The sequence below is a fragment of the Malaclemys terrapin genome, chromosome 1 (genome assembly GCF_027887155.1).
Source record: "Malaclemys terrapin pileata isolate rMalTer1 chromosome 1, rMalTer1.hap1, whole genome shotgun sequence".
NCBI lineage: Eukaryota > Metazoa > Chordata > Testudines > Emydidae > Malaclemys > Malaclemys terrapin.
The window spans coordinates 29,564,454-29,587,155 of record NC_071505.1 but is presented as its reverse complement, the minus strand read 5'-3'; the positions used below and the strand labels follow the sequence as shown (position 1 = coordinate 29,587,155).

Genomic DNA, 22,702 nt, shown 5'->3' with positions numbered 1-22,702 from the left:
AATCAGTTTTTTGATCTTCTTTGCCTGGGGAAGCCTGTCAAAACATGGATGGTGAGACTCATTAGAATGTGGAGCTCTAGTTTTATGTTTATCATCTGTGATTTAATAATATAGTACATTATGCTCTTTGATGTGTGAGGAAATGTACTTGTACTATAATGCATTTTTTGCACCTGCACTTTATGAAATGGCTGTGGAGTAGTGTAGTCAAGAGTAAATGGCGTTTACTTACTACTTATTTGCGGAATGTGGAATTTAATTTAGGTTTACCTACTTCTTTTTTTTTTAATCACTACATCACTGAGCTATGGCTTAGTTATTATAAGCAAGGAAAACCTTTACCCCCTGGAGTAGCTCCCATGTACATTTTGGACATAACAAGCCCACACATGTTTATGTGAGCATCTGGCTATAGGAGAGGTGTCGATGAGACTGTAAACCAGGAGGAGCTACTTTGCATGGAGTGCATTTTTACTCCAAGCAGTAGGCCTAGATGTGGGAATACCTGGCTAGACAGGTTCCCTGTGCAGGAGAAAGGTTATCCTGCATGGGACAGGGAGGCCCTTAATAAGCAGCACACAAGTCACAAGGCAGTCAGGAATAACAGAGAGCTGGTGGGTGTTCAGGCAAGGGAACAGCTTGGTGTGGCACTCATTTATTCATGGCTTGGCTGTAGCTGGAGCACTGCAAGCACAGGGCCTGGTCCCACAACTCTTGCTCATGCTAAGCAGCACTTACTGCTGTGAGGAGGTCTGCTCCGAGGCGGGCCTGCTGCTCAGTGAGCCAGGTGTGGAGTGGCAGGGCCTCCTGCTCCACTGGAACAGGGGTGTTTATCCAAAGCTAGCTATGGCTCAATTGGGTGGGAAGAGGTGGGGTGGGATGGGGGCTTGGAGGAAGGGGTGAAGTGGGGTCTGGGGGTGGAGCAGGGTTCCAGCACCTCCTAAGTCAGTTTATGCTGGTGCCATAGGGTTAAAACTTACCGTGACAGCCTTTGAGGCTAGTCCAGCTAATGCCAGTTGATCCTGCCTGTGCTGCTCTCAAACAGTGTCAAACCTCTCCCTTAAACCTCATTGCAAATGGTGACTGCATTCTTGTCACAGATCAATTCCAATCTAAAGTTGGCTGGCCTGGGATGTGAGAAGCCAAGCAGCAGCCTGTCATTTCAGTCTGTCCTAGACAGCAAAGCCCACAGCTTCAAAGATAGTTAGGTACCTAACTCCCTTTTAAATCAAGGAGCATTCAGTGCCTAGGTACCTTTGTGGATCTGAGCCCTTTACTCCTCTATGAAGGAAATGCAGGTTTTCACTTCAAAAACTGAAAAATCTCATGAAGTTTTTAGCTCTTTCAGGAATATAGTGCCAGCCCTATCAGGGTGCTCTCTTAGTATAGTGCAGGCAAAGATCTCACGTGCTCCTTGGACTGCTTTTTGAATGGTTCAAAAACAACACAGTACAATCATAAAGCAAATGCCATGGATTTATTTGGTGTTGAAATAAATTACAACTGTAAAGCATAATTTATTGCATTAAAAATGGTCTGCTTTTAAAGGGCATTAAACCAAATGTAAACAGAACAAACGCAACTTTGATTGAGCAATTCATTTGTTTTAAACTTTATAAATAGCCAGCTGTAGTAATTTAATTCTATACTCTATATTGTTGAAACCTCTGGACATAAGTTTATAAAAAGACTTGCACATGCACAAAGGTAATTCGAGTTTACCAAAAGGATAATATAGAACTCAAATATGTTTAGTGGCTTCAGGGAGGAAGTTACTATTGTGAATTCTCCAGTACAGTTCCTTAAGCGCCTAGTCCTGCTTTCCTCATGCAGACAACTCCCTTTGATTTTAATGGAGTTTGATCTGTGAGAGTAGAATCCAGCCCTAAATGATGAATTAGTATAGAACCAAAACTGATCAGTAAAGCAAACATTCATTGCAGTTACAGTGTTAATATCCAGAGAGCAGAGACTGTTTTCTAACATGTTTAAAAACAAAACAAAACAACCCAAACCCCTGACCTTCAATGAATTAGTTTTGCTGGATAATTTGTATTTAATTTTTTCCCCCAGATATAACCATTCCTCATTTCTGAGATTATATTAATTCTGCTCAAGGCCTTTTCTCCTGTAGTAGTCAGATCCTGTGAAGTGCTGAGTACCCTGAGTTTCCATTAATTAGAATAGGGTTTGAGGGTGTTCACAGCCCACCCAGAAGTGCTCTGCACAATCCAGGATCTGGCCCCGGTTGCATAATGATTTTAGCACATGAAATTCCTTGAAACAATGAGCTCAGCTGTGGCTAGCTCTGCATGGGCGTGCAAGGGGAAATATAGGCACAAGGGCCCAGTCCCTCGAAGATATGTAGGCTCCCACCTTCCAGAGAAATCAATGGAGGTTAGGAGCCTAAACACCTTTGAGGATGTGGGCTAAGGAGGGGTTTTCCACACACCCTGGTGCTGAGACTAGACACAATTACAACGTTTGCACTCACAGTGTGAAATGACTCTGAAAGGGCAGTGCTCACAGAGGCAGAGAAAAGGGGTGGGGGGCCTGCATCATTCCTGCCTCCTGAGCTAGCTGGCTGGCTGGCTGATGTTGCGGAGAATAGACAGTGCCACAGCCACGTGCGCCCTGTACCGGATCAGTTACAATGCCTGCCAGAGCACCCATTTAGGCAGCATGCCTCCAACCCCTCGGCTCTCTGTCTCCAGGCTGCGTCTGAAGAGTCACAACTGAGCTCTGTATCGGCTCAGTCGTGCTGCCAGTAAGTCCATGGCAAAACACTCGTTGAAAGCACTAGGAACAGGATTGGGCCCTGTAGTCTTTATAATGAGTGTTTGGAGCAGTTCAGAAAGGTTACTTGGAAAATCTCCGGGGCAGCTTGTTTTTAAACCACAAAAATCAAATTTGAAAATGATGCGTCACTGGTGGAGTAACTGTGTGAAACATTATCGAGGGTAAATGTAACATATCGTAGCCACTTGGAAAGGTCCAGTTGAGTGAGCGATGTCATATATATCAAAGCGCTCACATTCTTTTCATACCAATTGGAATTTAAATCACAGACTGAAGTGTTAAAATACTTTGTACTGTATTTCTGAACTGGAATGGATAATTTATCACATCACTGGCTCCAGTAAATGTGCATCACACTTTACGGGGCTTATGGCAACATTATCCAGTTGATTCCAGTTCAATTTAATCTTTTCATTGTAAAAGAACAGGGCTGTTTTCACAGCAGTATGCAATTTGTGTACATTTTACAGAGAATTTCATTTTAAAACAATGAGAAAATAAAGTTAAAACTTCTAGACATTTCTTCTTCAGAGGCGGTCTTTCCATTACGCTTTAGTGGGCTGCATGTTTTGCAAGTGGGACAGCTCAAATAACAGGGATTCCATTGTTGCATTTAGTAATATTTTTCAAATCCCATTTAGAATGTTTCAGTGGGAGTTTATGAACCTAGGCCCAATTTTAGAGCTGCGTGGGCTGCTCACCAGCTTTTTGCACCCCTGATCCAGGGGTCAGTGGGGGAGGTGTCCATTTAGCTCTCAATGCAAGTAAGAACAGCCTTAGGGAAAAGTGCCTTTCTGACAATTGGGGAATTGCTGGAGTCCCGCAACACTCCTTCCTCCACCATCCCCCTTACACCAGGCACCATGAGAGTGGTAGCATGGAACCAGTTTTGCTATCTATGGAGGTCCCCGGGCACTGGGGGAATCCTGGGGTAACATAACTTTGTGGCTGCTTTGTGCCAGCAGGCTAATACTAAGCTATCAGGACCATGATCTGGCCTTATACTTTTTCCTGTCATCCCCATGCCTGACACAGCACCATGTGTTACAGAGGTATAAGGCCGAAATACACTGGCCTTTTCCCTTTTGAAAAGTCAGTTTTGTTAGGTTATGCTCATTTGTAACAAAGATTTTGACCCCATGGACTTTTTCTAAGCATTTACATATTTTTATTTGAAGACTAAAAGAAAGAAAGAAAGTTAGCCTTTTGGGAAGAAAAGTGCAGAGAAGCTTGCAAATTAAAATGCATGTACGTCACCAGCCAAATCAGTGACCTCCTGTCTTTGCTTTTCACCACTGCATCTAATTAGGTACTTAATTTCCCAATTCTTTTCCAATGTTCTCCGGGGCATTCCATTCTGTTCTGTTACACTGAGACATCTCAGTGGTTGTCTGAGGGAACACCTAATGAGACTAGCAAACAACTGATGCAAGGGTAGATACACGATTCCCTTCAGGAATAAGGGAGAGAAAGAGACTCAGCTGCACAGACTAAGGGCCAGGTTCATTCCAGGGTCTGGTGTAGTCCTTGGTGGAGATCTCTGGCAGCAGAAAGCCCAGGAAGGGAAGAAAGGAAGGAAAGTCATGTGCTAGCCTAGGACTTGGGAGAGCTGGGTTCAATTCCCTGCTTGCACCACCCTTCCTTTGGGACCTTGAACAAGTCACGTTGTCCTTTTGTACAATGTACTTCTCCCCTGCACCGGGTGTTGTGAAGGATATTACAGATTGTGAGTGGCTCAGATGCTGCAATCTCTAGGTACAGATAAGTGTCTGTTAGGTAGCTGCATTGCCACAAAACAACAGCCTCTCTTGAACTGTGAAAAGTGGGTGGTGCTTACCAGAAAGGGGGCACAGTCGGGATGGCGCTGGAGTCTTCTGTGGAGCACTAGCAGGAGTTACAGCTGACCTCTTCCTGATGGAAACCCCAACTAAGGGCAGTGGCAAGGATATCATCTATGGCAACCAGCTGGCATTTTGGAGTCTTTTCTAGTGCAAGTTTATTGAGCCTCCTTCTCTGCGACTAATGTCAATGCAACTCCAGTCTGAAGTACCACATGGAAGAACTAGCAGTAAGTACAGCTAAGCAAATGACCTAAAACCTCCCTGAGCCTTAACACATCGCTTGTGTTTTGTAACTCACCTTTGTCAGCCCGCAAAGCACCAGTCACACAGCAATCCCCCAAGAATTAACTCTCTCTTTCTTTTAAAAGAGACCTACCACACTTCAGATCCAATTTCTCTCTGCTTAGCCTTTCTCGTTTCCTCAGAGCACACTAATCACTTTCAAAAGCTGTCCCTTCCTATTCTACCTTCCAGAGCTGTCCATTATGAGTGGCCTGTTGTACCAGAGGGGGAAGGGATAGTTGCACATTTCTGGACTGCACTCTCTTCATCCTGTCTCATCTACCCTTGTGCTGCTGCCGCCAAGTAAAATATGGGATGCAGCAAACCTTTTATCTGGAAGGTCAGAGGCTCTGAGGCAGTGTGTTCTCGAGGAACTGGAACTCAGGAGCACTTCAAATCTATTCCCATCTCTCACCCTGACTCACTGCGTGTTTGGCCTCGGGCGAGGTACTAAGAAGGTCAACGTTTCCAGAAGCATGCTGCACTTGAGGCCCTTCAGGCTGACTGTCAAGAGGTTCAGTGCTCCCACTGAGGTAAAAAACAGAGGTGCACACAAAATTAGAGACTTCTGAAAACATGGCTGCGAACTTGTGTGTTCTCCCATTTGTAAGTGAGGATAGCAATGTTTACCCACCTTTCTGAGGGGCTGTAGGCATTAACTGATGGTTACACAGGGCTGTAACATTTTAAAGACCTCTGTAATTGCTGGGCATTTTTATTATCAGGGTGGTAGCTCATGAAAACTAAAGGGTGCATTAATAAAAAGACCTAGATCTTAGATAGGCCTTTTCATCAGTCAATCACAAAGTGCCTTACACCAGTGACAAGTATCAGAGGAGTAGCCGAGTTAGTCTGGATCTGTAAAAGGCAACAAAGAGTCCTGTGGCACCTTAAAGACTAACAGATGTATTGGAGCATAAGCTTTCATGGGTGAATGCCCATGCGTCTGATGAAGTGGGCATTCACCCATGAAAGCTTATGCTCCAATACATCTGTTAGTCTTTAAGGTGCCACAGGACTCTTTGTTGCCTTTTACACCGGTGAGTGAGTATTATTATCCTCTTTTTACAGATAGGGAAACTGAGGCAGAGAGGGGTAGTGACTTGCTCGAGGTCACAGCAGGTCAGTGGCAGAGCCAGGAACAGAACCCGAGTCTCCTGACTCAGGATCCAATGCCTTGCCTACCAAAGTATACTGTATAATGGGCATACATAAACCTTTGAAAGGTTACTAGGAATTAATGTACATGTCCTGAGGAAAAAAGGCTTCTTAAATTATGCATTGTGGCACTCCGTACTCTACATGTGTATTATCTGTCTTGTTAAATCCATGTTAATTGGTTGAAAGGACAGTTGGATGGCTGTTATGACAGTTATCTTCTGGGCTGCCTGTCATGTTGTTATTTTCTAAGGAAATGCAGCTAACAACATGCATATGGCTCAGCTGAGGAACAGATCAGTTTTACATGGACAGAAAAGTATTTCCTTGTACCCAAATTAGATTTTTGCATGCATGTGCATACTCACCCAAAGCCTGCCTTGCGTTGCTCCACGCCTGAGTTACATGCCAGATTTGCTTGGTTTAGCAGGCATATCATATGCACATGGCAATCTGGCATGAGAGCACATTCTGCCCTTCAACTCCCAAGCAAGAATTCACCAAGCAAATCTATCTGCCGGTAACTTTGTGCAGTGAATTGGGCTTTCACTAGGAATTACTGTAAGCTCTCATGACTAATCTTGTACACAGTGTATTTGCTGATCTACTTTTCAGGGTTCAAACTACTTTCTTCCTTAATGCCAAAATGCTAAAATCTTATAAAGCACTATTTTTGCTGACTACGTTTCTCTATGCTCTAAACCTACCACAAGGCATGCAAACAAGTGTCGTTAAATTCATAAAGCTTTTAACTAAAAAAAAAAAATTAAAAATATCAAACATAAATTAAGATATTTATTCCTCTTTATCCATTGTTTTAAGCACTGAATCTTCTCCCAAAATTTTGCAAAGTTCATTCAGTCTCTGCTGCATTTCAGGAATTCCTGCAAGCTGGGATTCTAGTCTTTGTTTTTCCTCACTGAGTGATAAACGGATAGCAGTGTCCAATTGTTCAAAACGCCAGCCTCCTTCTCCATCAAACTGCAACAAGTGAGTATGGTACTTCCTGCAGAAGAATTTAAAATATTAGTAATGGCTTTGGGGACATTTTCGTAAGTAAGGTTTGAGATTCCTGAGTGTCAAGTGCCTTAAGGCAGACTTTGAGCAAGGCACTTCTTTTGTATAAAACATCTTCACACTGCAATACCACCATGGCTGAGAACAGGCCGTTTTTAGAGTCACTGGGTAAAGCTTTTAAAAGTGAGTATGTGACTTGGAAGCCTAAATCCCATTTTCAAAAAGAGACTTCAGCACTTTGTAGCCTAAGACTTATTGAAAGTCACTAAGGCCTTGCCTACACAGGGATTCAGCAGTTGCTGGCCAGCAGTCTATGTAGCTGCACTGGTGCTGACCCCTGAGTTTAGACAAGCTGCAGTTTGCAGCAGTTGAGCCCCCCGCCCTCTCAGAACTCCCTGCTGAGGTGGTGCTGGAGGGCGCCCTCAGCTGGGTTATTATGGGTGCCACCCCAGGGCCTTCTGCCTCGGGGTGGAGGTGGCTGTCCCCCACTTCCTGGCTGCCCAATGAGGAACGGCAGTTGTGGCTGAAGCTGCACCCCCCTCAGGGCCGGCTCTAGCATTTTTGCCGCCCCAAGCAACGCAAAAAAAAAAAAAAAAAAAGCTGCAATCGCGGCGGCAGCTCTATCATCGCTTCATTCTACGACGGCAATTCGGCGGCAGGTCCTTTGCTCCCAGAGGGAGTGACAACCCCGCCGCCGAAAGGGCCGGACGTGCCGTCCCCCTCTTCATTGGCCGCCCCTGGCACCTGCTTGCTAGGCTGGTGCCTGGAGCTGGCCCTGACCCCCCTTCAGCTGCCAAGCAAAGTCCTGTTTCTTCAGATACTGTAACAGCAGCAGCATCTGTGGCTCTCGGTCCAGAGGGGAATGGCAGCAGGGAGCCCCCTTTCCTGGCTGCCCTCACCAAAGCAGTCGAGACCTCTACACCTCCTCAATCAGCCAAGGAAAATCCTTCTCTCCTGAAGACAATTAGCAGCTGCTCTCCATGAGCACTTACCTGAGCAGAATGCCTCATGCTGCAGGGAGTCCCCTTCACACAAGGACATCACAACTGTCATCACACAACTCCACAGCTATGGGGCCTCTATACAAACCCTATCCCCCATTTATATAAAATGGCCCCTTCCACGCCACAGAATGGAGGGAGCATATAGACCATTTAATTTTATTTATGTTACTTTCTATGTGATATTATACCTTCCTACCAGAAAGTCCACAGGTCCCGACATTTTGCAGGACGTGGTGCAACAGAATGCTATTGGTATGACTGTATTTATTTTATGTTATACATCAGCTTTCCTGAATTTCAAGCCCTGACTGTAAGCTTTGCTTGTCCAAACACTTCAGTCCTCCAGTGTTACTTGATTTGCAAGCAGTGAAAAAAAACCAACCCTGCACAGGTGTCATAGATCTTTCAATCAACAGCAAGGCGTGTGCTCAGAGAAATATTACAAGATGTGCACGTGGACTTTTTCAAGACACACTCAGACACTTAAAAGAACATGGGGGAGGGGAATTCCAGCAGATGTGCTGTTATGAGCTGGGTAATTGATAGTGAAATTTATTGATGTTGAACTATATCACAATGTGGTGATTATCAAAGGCATGTAATTCCGTAAAGGAGATGTGATAAATTAATAAACTTCCACAGTTTATGACATAATTAGCGGATGAGATATAATTAAATCATTATAATGACCACATCACATGCATTGTTCTGTATAGCACAGATTGCTTAACCAATCTTCTTATACCCACTCCCAAAAGTCACATAAATTAGAAAGAAGACACTGTCCTGAGAAGAAAATAGTCTGAGATGGCTGATTAATGCTGTCCGGGAGAGCAGCCAATCTGCTGCATGAAACATAAAATAACTGGTATTGCCCAGTGTTGTCCTTGAGGAGGAGAGAACAGTTCATAATCTGATCTTCTGTCTCTGCACTGCAATAACCAGGAAGCAAAGCTGAGTTGAAGAAGTTTTAAATCTAAATCTCAGAATGTGGTACTTCCTTCTTCCCATTCAAGACCAAGAACATCACCTGCACCTGCACAATACACAGTGTATATTCCCCACAAGTCTATGAAATGGATGTTTTAAAATTTGTGTCTTTTGCTATCAAACCATCAGATCAGTTGATAATTTTGATAAACAAATGGAGATTACAGGAGGAACTGGAAACCTGCCTGACCAGCATAATTATCTGAAAACAAGTAAAAACAGTGGAAATGTAGACCTCCAAAGACCTTCAATCCAAACCAATACACAGAAGCTCCCTCTGGGTTCTCACTCTCTTGTAGGCTAGACACCTCTCCCCCACTCCCGTACTTAACTAGATACTTCCTTTCTTATCCAGTGATTTTAAAATAGTCTTGCCCCTTTTTATATTTAAATAGGATTTTTTATTTTTAAATGTAATCTAATCTCTTTTAAAAATAAGTGGAATATGGGAGCTGAGCTTGTGGGTGGCAAACATCTATTTTTCCAGATTTCCTGTCATTTGAGTTTTTTCATAATTTAGGCCCCAATCCTACACATGCTTTACTTTCTGCTCTGTGAGTAGTCCCATTGACTAGGGAGGAATACGGCAGAAGCAATCCTTTTCTCAGAGAAGCTAAGGGAATGGGACAGAATTACAGCATATTTCAACTGTGAGGTCAAGCTGGCAGAAGGCCTTTTGTCACAGGATAAAAAAAGAAGGTGGCAGTGGAGAACTTGGACTTGAGAACTAATGGTTCCCATTTAGTAACAACAGATTTGTGCTTTTTTGCTTTCTTTGCACTTAACATTTGTATGTATCCGACTACTTGATACGCTCTATAAAAATATTGCCTATGCTGGGATCTTTTATAGTTGTTACTGCCTAATTTAGAAAGGTCTCTCTCACTGTCCTAATATTTTTCTTTGTATAAACAACCTCATTTGTAAATATGAAATATAACTTTTCTGCCTGCAGGTGCACTGAGAGGTTAAAAAAAATGCAGGATTAGAATGCATAATTGACGCTAAAAATGATGGGTCTGTTCTTCCTTGTAAAAGACAAAGGAGATTATCTTGGTGACAAATTGGCCATCTTCTTCTTCCAAGCAATGGACAACCTACCTGAGAAGTAGCCATTCTATTTATCTTTTCCCTTCATGTTTACAGAATAATATGGTGATATTTGCTGCAGCTGTGACATGATGTATTAATTAATTGGCTCTTTAGCTATCTGCATGTTGCTATTAAGAGTGAAAAATTCAATTGCATTAAAAAGGAAATAAATAGGTGTACATAAAAGGGAGAAAATCAATGCTAAATGCATTTACATGTCTATTATTGTAGTCAAGTTATCTTAAAAGGAGTGTAGATATTGATTTAACAAGTGTACTGGAGCACAGAAGAAAAGCGAGTCTATCATCTGGTAGAAAGCTAAAAATAACCCCCCATTGTAAGTACTTGGATATACTCACCAAAGAGAAGGTCTGTGTGTAATAGAAAGCAAGGATATCCCAGAACCTTTTGCAGCTTGGAATATCTTTCCTTCAACATCAATGCTTACAGCACTTGTACATTCATCCAACAATGCGTATTTTGGTCTTTCAAAAGAAAAGAAAATGTGTTACTCATTTAGTTTTTCCACAACATTCCTATACACTATAGATACAATGCTTAATTTAAAGAACAGAGATGATGCTTGTTTTGGGGTAAGATAACTGGTTTTCAAAGACCACTGTGACTCATCTAGTACTGTAAGCTGGTATGCAACAGCACAATGGCCCCACTCCTCAAACCCTTACTCAGTTAAAACTGCCTTGGTCTTTTAATTATAACCCACTAGTGCGTGGGGGTAGAGTAGAGGCTTCACTCTACATGCAGCAGATTAGTGAGAAGTTTGCAAATGCTGTACAATATCATCAGAAGCTCCAAAGTACTAATAAAAATACATTAAAAACCCTAACCTAGGAGCCCAGCTTGGTGGATCAATGATAATACACTGCACTGCCACTCAAGAGACCTGGGCTCAATCCCAGATCACACTCTCTTACTCCCCAGGCCACAATGGAAGCATACAGCACCTGAAGGAAGGGAATGCATTACGCTGCTTAAAGGCAGCCACTCTGGCTGACAAAAGAATACAGTGGGCAGCTACTCAAAATAGGTTGATGTTAAATTACACACATGAGGCTTATACCCTAGAACATTGGTTCCCAAACTGGGAGGCATGCCCCCCTGGGGGTGGATTGAAGAAATTCCAAGGGGGGCACGAGGCTGCCCGGCCCTTGAGCTCCTGGCCAGGGAGGCTAGCCCGCAGCCCCTCCCCTCCCGCCCCCCACAGCCATGCTGCCCTGCAGGCAGCACAGCTTGCACCCACCCACCTCCCAGACTTTTCAATAAGCCAGTTCTGCTGCTCTGAGCAGCCTGGTAAGGGGGAGGGAAGCGGGGGGGCAGGATAAGAGGCAGGAGGTCCCGGGGGGCAGTCAGGGGAGGGGTGGGGGCAGTCAGGGGACAAGGAACAGGGGCAGTTGGATAGGGGGTGGGGTTCCGGGAGGGGGCGGTCAGGGGACAAGGAGCAGGGGGAGTTGGATGATGGTAAAGGAGATATGGGTGTGTGTGTGTGAGTGTTTCTCAAAAATTAAAAAGGGGGCATGATGCCGAAAAGTTTGGGAACCATTGCCCTAGAACTACTACACTACTACCTTTGGAATGGAATAGATAGACTACCATCAAACAAAATCATCAGAGACAGAGATGAACATGATATGTTGGGGAAGAGTCAACACAGCTTGTGTAAAGGGAAATCATGTCTCACCAATCTGTTAGAATTCTCTGAAGGAGTCAAACAAACATGTGGACAAGGGTGATCCAGCTAATATAGTGTACTTGTAGTTTCAGAAAGCCTATGACAAGGTCCCATGTCAAAGGCTCTTAAGCAAAGTAAGTTGTCATGGGATAAGAGGGAAGGTCCTCTCATGGATCAGTGACAGTAACTGGTTAAAAGATGGGAAACAGAGGGTAGGAATAAATGGTCAGTTTTCACAATGGAGAAAGGTAAATAGCGGGGTAACCAAAGGATCTGTACTGGAACCGGTGCTGTTCAACATATTCATAAATGATCTGGAAAAGAGGGTGAACAGTGAACTGGCAAAGTTTGCAGATGATACAAAATTACTCAAGATAGTTAAGTGCAAAGCTGACTATGAAGAGTCACAAAGGGATCTCACTAAACCCAGTGTCCACTGGGTGACAAAATAGCAGATGAAATTCAATGTTGATAAATGCAAAGTAATGCACATTGGAAAAAATGATCCCGACTATACATACAAAATGATACGATCTAAATTAGCTGTTGCCACTCAAAGAGATCTTGGCATAATCGATAGTTCTCTAAAAACATCTGCTCAATATGCAATGGCACTCAAAAAAACGAACAGAATGTTAGGAACCATTAGGAAAGGGATAGATAAGAAGACAGTAAATATCATATTGCCAGTATATAAATGCATGGTATGCCCACACTTGGAAAAATGCGTGCAGATCTGGGTTGACCCATCTTAAAAAAGAGATACTAGAATTGGAAAAGGTGCAGAGAAGGGTAACCAAAATGACTAGGGGTATGGAAGAACTTCCACATAAGGAGAGATTAAAAAGACTGGGATTGTTCAGATTAGAAAAGAGATGACAGAGGTCTATAAAATCATGAATGGTGTGGAAAAAGTGGATAGGAAAGTGTTAAGTACCCCTTCACAAAAGGGAAGTAGGGGTCACCTGATTAAATTATCAGGCAGCAGATTTAAAACAAACAAAAGGAAAGGCTTCGTCTCACAACACACATTCAGCCTGTGGAACTCATTACCATGGGATGTTGTGAAGGCCAAAGGTATAACTGGGTTCAAAAAAGAATTATATAAATTCATGGAGGATAGGTCCATCTTGGCTAATAGCAACCCCATGCGCCGCTGTCCCTGAACTTCCAACTGCCCAAAGCTGGGACTGGATGAGAGGGGATGGATCATTCAAAACTGCTCTTTTCTGTTCATTCCCTTTGAAGCATCTGGCACTGGCCCCTATCAGAGAGAGGGAACTGGACTAGATGGACCACTGATCTGACCCAGTATGGCCATTCTTATGTTCTTATTAGATAAAATACCCAGCAGGGAATCTAGGTTTGAATCCCATGCTGGGACTGTTATGTGGTATATGTGTGTACAGCACCTAGCACAATGAGGCCCAGACCTGTCTGGCCTCTAGGCACTACTGCACTATAAGTGTTAAATGGCTTTTGCTTCCTGATCTTGCTTGGTGCATGGTGGTGGAACTTCTGGGTGCAGGGCTGACCTGTATTACTCAGCAGTGTTAATATATCAGAGGGTAACTAAAGACCAACTCAAGATGCTTCTATCCCTCCAGGTGCTGAGTGTGGTGCTTTGCAGAGTTTCCAGCCTCCGGTAGCCCAAGAGTAAAGGTCCAAAGGATAGGTCTCAAACTCACCTCCCCCATACGACGATATTTCCCATGATATTTCTAGGACTGCCCCAATGTAATCATTTTTGTTCAAGATGCTAAGGAGAGTAATGTCTGGAAAACGCAATGCTTTTAGTGACAAATCAAAGCAGAAACAAGAAGCATCACCCAAACTGAAAAGCTGATCTCATACACACACCTCTTATAAACTGTGAAGTCTCTTTTCCTGTGCAATTGCAGACCAGTATTGTGTGGGGGTATAAAGACTATCACTGCTCAAACCATTATCGCAAGCCTCCAAAGCTTGGCTGCCTGAAAAGCAAGTGAATACACTTACTTATGATAAAACATGCGAGCCATGCCCATCCTCTGCTTTTCTCCTCCTGATAAGACATCTTTCCAGTCCATCACAGCATCCCAGCCTTCAAAAAGATACAAACAAAATGGAACTATAATGTACAAAACAGGAAACCATAGAAAATTAAGTCCCTGCATGTCTGCAATCCTCAATTCAAAGCAAAAACAAAATTCCCAGTGGTGTGGTAGAGGAGGTAGATCAAGGCGCTGGGTAAAATTTTCCGAAGTGGCTAAGATTTATGATCCTAAATCCCATAGAGTCTTAATTGAAATAGGCTCCTAAATCCCACTTCAATTTTGAAAATGGGATTTGGCTCCTAAGTCACTTATGCAATTCTGAAATTTTTACATGTCACCTCTTTGACAAATGTATTCTTTCAGCTGTGTAAATCTATTTGTGCATTTTCATGGCATGTTTATCTCATGGGAGAGTATGCAACACTTCCTTAAAAGTTGAATAGGAATTTTCAAAAAATCAACCTACAGGATAAAGAGACAGGAAATTTAAGAAAATAAATGAGAATTCAATGAGTCAAAATATGAAACCATAACAGTTACAGAGTGACTCTCTTGCTATTGCAGGTAAGAATGATGTCTGCTCAGATTTTTGGTGACGCAGTTAGAAATGTCACACACACAGGCCTCTGCAACTGTGAATGCAGACTGTATGAACCAATGGGTACCTGTGCAGCACATGTGCATGCACACACAGATTTTTTTTGCATGCAAACCTCTCCACCCCTTTAATAAAAAAGTGACGCCACAATTTCTATAAAATTTGACACTGTTTATATAGATTTTTCCATAAATCTTTCTTTTACCATCTCTTCCTCATAGAAAAATCAGTAAAAAACCCCATTTGAATGCATTTTATTTGCTATTCTTATTACTGTTGAGCTGTGTTTATGTCAGCATTGTGGCATACTCCTGACATTATGCAGGCTACCTTATTAAAATTAAGATTTTAATAAAATTAAGCTTGATAGAACAGTGCAAAACAAGAAATTATTTTTAAAAGGGAGAAACTAGGGTAAGCACATTTCTCCCAATCAATCATTTACAGAGGAGAGAGACAGACTGTCTGACAGGTGCGAGAGCGGGTGGAAGAGGAGGAGGATATATTTCCAGATCAACCCAACAGCACTGAAACTAGAGGAATAAGGAGACCCACAAAGACCTTTTGCTGCTTCCGCTGCCTGATCCAAAATGAACAGTTGCCAGATAACACCGTAAACAAGGTCAAGTAAGCAAGTTAGACTGTGTCATTTCTTGGCTTTGGTCTATGGTTAGAAAAGTGCAGGCAGGGTTTTGTAAGGGTGCTGTAGGCTTTTGGCTACACAATTGCATTGTTTGAATTGTGCCAGGGCCCACCAGAGCTGTGCCTTTGTCATTTAAGAAGCCTCAGTAAGTCTCCTGATGGGAGGTCAAGCTAAATGAAAATGGGAATCAGTAATGCTGGAAGCTGAATTCCTAGAATTTTCTGTCTACCTGATTGTAAAATATATAGTAACACAATGACATTATTCATATATGTACATGTACGTAAATGACAGAGAAATACAACTTTTTCAGTCCTTGGTTCTATTATTCCTTAGAATTACATTTGACTCAAATCTGGAGGATCCATCTGGCTCCCAGTATATGCTGAGTGTATATTGCTTCCTATCAGCTGATTTCCTTTAAAGAATGTTGCCTAATTGTCTCCCTCTCGAGTTACCATTTGGGTGAATTCTGCCACTGGTGATAACAGAATGTGGGGGCTCTTTGTGACAGGGTGTCCCAGGTGCTAGAACCCAGCACAGCACTGAGATGGAGTGCTATTCTGCAGACTCAGCCCAGCAGACAGATGCCATAGGTCTGGTGAGCTCCAACCAAGGGGAACTGACGTTTTGGTGTGTCTCTTTACGACAAGGGGAACTGGGGTAGGGACAGAGAGTAGTAGCCATGCAAACAACTAAACTCAGGAAGTAAGTGAGGCTGATGCTTATATTCTCTTTTTATTTTACGTTAATAAAAAAGGAAACCCCAGGGACGTATTGGGATGGATGGTCTGGATCCAAAGTGGTCTGTGGGTGCGCATGTACTAAGAGTGGGAACTGTGTCCACCTATAGCCTATACCAGATACGGCACAAGAGTGATGGAAGGCAAAAGAGAGGAAAGGTTGCTGGAAAATGGAGGGAACATGACTTGTTTAGTAAACTCTGCTTATGGTCCCCTCCAAAAGAAGATATGACCTCCATTTATTAAGGCAAAATTGCCAGGTTTGCATCTGCTTTAACTTATACTTTAATCGTATTCTAATATTTTCGTTTGTTTCTGCTGCCCTATTCCCTCTAATGCCTTCCTCATCCATCCCCTCCACGAGACTTAGCAACATAAGGACTTAATAATGGTTAGGGAAGGAACATAATATAAATGTTACCTGTTGGCTAAATTTAAAATCAATGCTAATTTCTAATGCTCTGATCTCTTCCTCTGAACAGTTATTAGTGTAGCTTGCAATAAACCAGCTTCACAGTTTATATCTGCAATAACAATTGCACGTGGATAAATCCTTTGCACTTACATAGCACCTTTTAGCAAAGTATCTCAGTGCTCTGGAGACTTCAATAAAGCTCACAACACCCGGTGACACAGGCAATTATTATCCCCTTACAGATGAGGAAACTAAAGCAGAGAGGTTAAAGACCAAATCCTTATACTTCTCCTTCGTCTCTGATTGCACAACACAGGTGTAAAGAATATTGAATATCGTATATATATTCATTTTACAAATGGGAGGAAAAAATCACCCCAAAGTTGTTTATGAAAGGAGAACTGTGAGATTTCAGAATGGATTTAAAGACATTTCATAGTTAAAAGGTTAATTTAGTCACATGACAGAATATATGTAACAAAGCGATCAAGGGAAAAAAAAAATCAGACTATCAGAATAGCACACATTTAACAGCCTGGATGCTCTTGGCCAGAGTATCGTAAGTGGACGCTCTTGTCAAAACCACTCTAAATTTGATTCAGTTCCTTGTACAGGCTCCTGGATCGTCCTCTCCCACTTTCAACAACAAAAAGTAGGCATTTGTTCTGAGCACATTTGCGGCTGCAGTAAAGTACATCCCTTGAGTCCCGTCGACATGAAAAGAGTGGCACTCTGCTACCGCAAAATGGCCAATAGACAGTCACAGGTTCTTTTGAAACACTGAAAAATAGGCAAATTGAGGATCGGGGTGGTGTAGCTTCATTGGCAAAAGCATAAATAGAACTATAGTTATTAGACTGTGAAGTCTTTGGCACATACGCCAGGTCTGTCTGTCTATATAGTGCCGAAGCCTGTGGGAACCAAGTCCTGACCAGGCTCCTGGAGCTATCGTAATGCAAAATAATAATGCTGCAAAGTCATGAACTAGTTCTACTTGCTTAGCAGTTCATCAGTCCCTGAACGGGCAAAACTGGGCAAGCACTAGGCAGGTTACAACAGATGTCTGGGGATTTTATAATGTAATAAACTGATCAGTGTGCCCCAGGCTGCAGTGCTACTGACAGTTGCTAAATATGTACACCTTTTGACCCAGGATGGGGAATTAAAGCTCTACAGACCCATATTTACTTTTTTTTTTTTTTTAACTCTTTACTCTAGATTACTGGCCATGTCTTTTCAGCATCAAATGCTAAACGTGGCTTTATTTATTATGTCTAATATATTTTATGTTTCTATTCATTTATTTTATTGTAAAATTATTGGACAGCATTCTGAGCACCTTCACCAAGTTGCATTGTGGGTTTTATAAATAAACACAATATTAGGTTCCCCTAGCTCAGTAGACACTATCAGTGTCCTTTTTGTGGATCTTGGACCAAGTCCAGGGGCGGTATAAATTAACTGGCTATCAGCTGGCTAGAAAACAAGGGTAAGTGCCCCTCATCTGATCTCTGAGGCAAACCTGCAGTCAGGCCAGGGCAGGTCACTCAGCTGTCCTGACTCACTCCTCCAACAGAGCCTGCAGTGACTCATCACTCAGTATGCTGCAGCAGCCTATCCCTGAGCAAGACCCAGGTCAGATGACCCCCAGGCACAGGTATTTCACTGACCCTGCAGAGCTGCAAGTCAGTCTGTGCAACAGCACTTCCTGGCCAGGAACCCTTCTGCTGCTTTGCAGTATTACTCAGGCCCTACCAAATTCATGGTCCATTTTGGTCAATTTCATGGTCAGAGGATTTTAAAAATTGTAAATTTCACGGTTTCATATATTTAAGTCTGAAATTTCACAGTGTTGTAACCGTGGGGGTCCCAACCCAAAAGCGGGCTGGGAGGAGGGTGGTCGCAAGGATATTGTGGGAAGGTCCTGGTATTGCTACCCATACTTCTGCGCTGCTGCCTTCAGAGCCGGGTGCCATACCGTACCATGCTGCCCTCACTTCTGCGTTGCTGCTGGTGGCTGTGCTGCCTTCAGAGCTGGGCTACTGGCCAGCAGCTGCCGGTCTCCAGCCACCTAGCTCCGTGAAATCTGGTCTCCCCTACAATAACCAGACTTCATGGGGGAGATCAGATTTCACAGTCTATGACACGTTTTTCACAGCCATCAATTTGGTAGGGCCTGCAATATTACAGATTTCCTATGCTTCCAGCCTGCTCTTGATCTGGTTCTTGTTCCTGCCCCCAAGCCTTGGCCCAGTCTACTTCAGCCTGGTTCATGCCTTGCCCTGACCCTGCTCCAGGTCTGCATTAGCCTCCTGATCCCCAGACCCTTGGACTGACTCCAGCCTGGCTTCAACTCGTTTTCTGACTGTGATCCTAATTTAGTCTGTATGTGGACTCTGATCCCAGTTCTGACCCACAGCCTGTCCCTGGGCCCTGGTTTCAGAGTGGGCCTGGCCCAGTCCCAACCCCACATCTGGCTTTGACCAACACTCCAGCTACCAGGCCTGACCATGTAGAACCAGGAGCCTGACAAGTCGGTGTGGAGAACAATGATATGGATAGCAAATTCAGCCCCTAGCCTAAGGGAGTGCACCTCACACTGGGAGTTGCCTGCTGGCACCAGAGCTGAATTTGGGTTTAGGAATGTTCAGATTCAATCAGCATAAATTAATGTATTGATGAGGAAAAGACCTGCTTTTTCTTGTACCTGCTGGTTAGTTGCTTTTCCTGTTACATCCTTCTTCTGCCCCCATGGAGAGTAAGTTACATGTGGATAGTACATCTATTAAATGCCAAATCTGGGCAAGTTATTTTTCTTTGTCTCTTACACTCACTTTGACCCATTTTAGGCCAAATCTTAGTCCCAGTGCAGTAAATGGAACTTCTGCTATTGGCTATAATGAGAGTAGGAATTGGGCTCTGGGAGGGAGTTTGTGCCGGGAGGGGTGCAAGCTTACATCACCACTGAACTTGGTCCAGAGACTTCCGCAGCAGTTGCACCCGCTTGGCCAGATTTTGATTATATTTGTACCGATGTAAATCTGAAGTAACTCTACTGAAGACAATGTGATTATTCTGGTATAAGTCAGATCAGAATCAGGTTTGCTTACTCCAGGCTGTGTTTGGCTCTCTCAACCCTACCCCTAGGGAGTGGAGCACAAATCCTTACAGCACCTTATTATGTGTACCCAGCAATCACAGACGATTAAAATATAGACAAACTGTAAACTCCTCAGGGCACAGCCCTAACAGAGACATAATACAGCAAGGGATGGGAAACAAAGGGAGTGGGATGTGAAAGACAAGAGGGTGAACAACAACAAATAATGAGAAATGCTGTTTGTTATAGATATACATCTTGCCCCTTTTCTTACAAATAATAAAAACGTAAACTGTTAAAATAGCTCGCAGATATTCCCCAGGACTTGCTAGAAATTGGCTAAACTAATAATGGTTACATGAGGACCTGTTGGGTATAGTAATGTGTATTTTTTAAAAAGGTATATAATGTCTATTAACATGCACATATAAAAATGTATGTAATGCATATAAAAATACACATATTTTGATTGCAATCCTTCTCCTGCACCCTTTGTATGTTGTTTGTCTTGTGGAGAGGAAGGAAGGAGGGAAATGGAACAAACAAACTGAGAGTCTATCATGGCTCTGATTTTTTTTGCTGGTATGTTGTAACCTGCTCCTGGTCTCTTTGTCTGCTTTTGTCTTTTTAGATTGCAAACTCTCTTTGCAATCTAAAAGAGGACTTTTCTTACCATGTGTTTGTGCAGCACCTTGTGCAGTGAGGCCCTGACCCTGGCTGGGACCTCTGATTACTCCTGCAATAAGACTAATTATAATATTGTCATTTGAATTATTTGTATAAAGAACATATCCAAATCTGAGGTTCGAAAGTCAGGCAGGAGAGCAGGAATAGAGGGCAGTGATGAAAGGCTGACTGAAAGCCCTCCAGCCTCAGAAGCAAGAGACCAAGACCTTGATTTTGGGTCTTCCACTTGGTAGTATATAGCATTATTGGCAACGGCTGCTCTTTAGGTGCAGCACTGTAACTGCCTTATTGTTATCGTTTATTACAACAATCTGTAACTCCACTAGCTGTCCCCCCTTTTTTTTGGTCCTGTGACTGCAGAAGTGTTAATGGGCCACTCCATTTGAATAGGCCGATAGAACAGTGGTTCTCAAACTTTAGCAACCCGAGGACCCCCATTGTCATTTAAATTTTTTCAGGGACCCCTAAGCCCTCCACTCAGTCCTTGCCCCGCCCCCTATCCCAAGGCCCTGCCCCTTCTCTGAGGCCCTACCCCCTGCTCTCTTCCCCACCGTCACTCACTTTCACCAGGCTGGGGCAGAGGGTTGGGGTGCAGGAGGGGGTGAGGGGTGCAGGCTCTGGGAGAGCGTTTGTATGCGGGGTGCAGGCTCTGCGCTGAGGCAGGGGACTGGAGTGTGGGAGGGGGTGAGAGCTCTGGCCTCCAGCTCCCAAAAGCAACCTGCACATCCCTCTGGCAGTGGCTCCTACATAGGCGGGACAGGAGGTTCTCCGTGCGCTGCCCCTGCCTGCAGGCACTGCTTCTGCAGCTCTGATTGGCCGCAGTTCCCAGCCAATGGGAGTTGTAGAATCGGCACTCAGGGTGGGGGCAGCACATGGAGACCCCCTTTCTCCCTGGGGCCTCGGGGACATGCCGGCCACTTCCGGGAGCAGTGCGGAGCCAGGGCAGTTAGGAAGCCTGCCTTCACCCCGCTGTGCTGCCGGACTTTTAGCATGCAGGAGGTGCTGGGAGGGAGGGGGAGGAGTTGATCAGTGTGGCCCGCAAACCCCCTGGGATATCTTCAGGGACCCCAGTTTGAGAAATGCTGACTTAGAATATGTGCTAACTATCGATGCTAAACAATCTGTTCCATCTTGTATTTAGCTGTGAGGCTCTGAGTAACCTTCCCAGACCTGAAGAAGAGCTCGGTGTAGATCAAAAACTTGTCTCTCTCACCAATGGAACTTGATCCAAAAAAAAAGATATTACCTCACCCAACTTGTCTCTCTAATTAGCTGCATGTGTTCAGATACAGAGCAGCAGGCAATTCATACTGGCGCATGCAGAGATGACGCATGGCCCCCAGGGGCATGCGGCAGTCAAGTGACCCCCAGATTAGCTTGCCGGAAGCAGGGAGGGAGAGGGGCTCTGTCCTTTTCTCCTTGCGCCTCCCCCTCTTCCGCTTCCCTGGCACGTTTGGCTGCTCTCCCTGGCAGCCAGAACTGGGCGGGGAGTGGGATGGAGCCACTTCTACCTGAGGGTGCCTGTCTAGGAGGTAGCGGCAGCCCACTCCCTGCCCAGACTCGGCTGCTAGGGACAGGGGCTGAGCATGCGGCGTGGAAGAGGGGGATCCTGTTCGCTTGGTCCCTGTCCCCGGCAGAAGAACCCGGGTGGGGAGCCAGGCTCTCTCAGGCAGACGGCTCCGTCCCGCTCCTCACTCCCCACCCAGCTGCCAGGTAACGTGGGGGTAAGGAGAGCATGGTGGCCCCGGGCTGGGCAGGGTGTGTGTGGGGTCACTGGGCAGAGGAGACTTGTGGGGAGGTCACGTGTCCTCCCGTTCACATAGTGTCCCACCGCATATTGGGAGGCACGAGTTGTCTATGGTTGAAGGCCTTTTTCTTTGCCAGAGGCCTCAGGAAAGCATTGACAGCCTATGAACATACACCATGCGATAGCCTATTGCTATTATAGCACAGATGCTTGATATGAAATGTCTTTCTTTTAAAAAATATTTCTAACACTGCTATTTGGTGAAGTGTCTGTAACATATCCTTCCACTATGAAAAATAGTTCATAGTGGAAAGCTAGCATAAAAAAGCAGGGGAAAAACATAGATCCATCCTTCCTATTCAGCTCTGACTTTATTTATTGTGTGTCTTGTTTTGGGTTTATTTTGAAATTACTTCCTCCCCACCTCATCCCCAGGGCCCATTCTGCTGCTGCCCATAACAGCCACAGCTTAGCTGCTTTCACTGCTGCTCTTTTTGGTCCCACCTTCCATTACAGAAGCTAAATTGAGACTTATTAATATAGTTATAATTTTTAATTCTCGATTTAGTTAATTGGGCCCTTTGACCCTTCTGCATCTACCTCTACTAACAGGTTTAGTCTTCTGGTAAATGTTTCATGCTGTGTGTTATATTAACACATGTGAATGTTAAATATGAGTGGAGATGAAAGTAAATTTAATTTACTTTGATTTTATTTTCTCAGATTTATCTGAACAGGGCAATGTCCCCAAAACCCAAAGGGCAGAACCATCATGGCTTTTAGGTCAGTAGGTCACACAATCATTAAATTCTTCACATGGGAAATGTTAACCTAGGTAAAAATATGAGTGCAGGATTGTG

The 22,702-nt window shown here is 44.0% G+C and overlaps 1 protein-coding gene across 1 annotated transcript in view; it reads right to left on the bottom strand.

Annotated features, from left to right (window-relative positions):
- Window positions 1-5,948: 5,948 nt before the first annotated feature.
- ABCD2 (ATP binding cassette subfamily D member 2) overlaps window positions 5,949-22,702 on the bottom strand; it is a 64,355-nt gene continuing 47,601 nt past the window's right edge. Inside the window, exons 8-10 of the mRNA XM_054018991.1 lie at window positions 13,872-13,956; window positions 10,543-10,668; window positions 5,949-7,086 (exon numbers count right to left, since the gene is read on the bottom strand). Of these exons, the coding sequence (XP_053874966.1) occupies window positions 6,876-7,086; window positions 10,543-10,668; window positions 13,872-13,956 (422 nt within the window). The 3' untranslated portion in view covers window positions 5,949-6,875. The remainder of the gene's footprint in view (window positions 7,087-10,542; window positions 10,669-13,871; window positions 13,957-22,702) is intronic.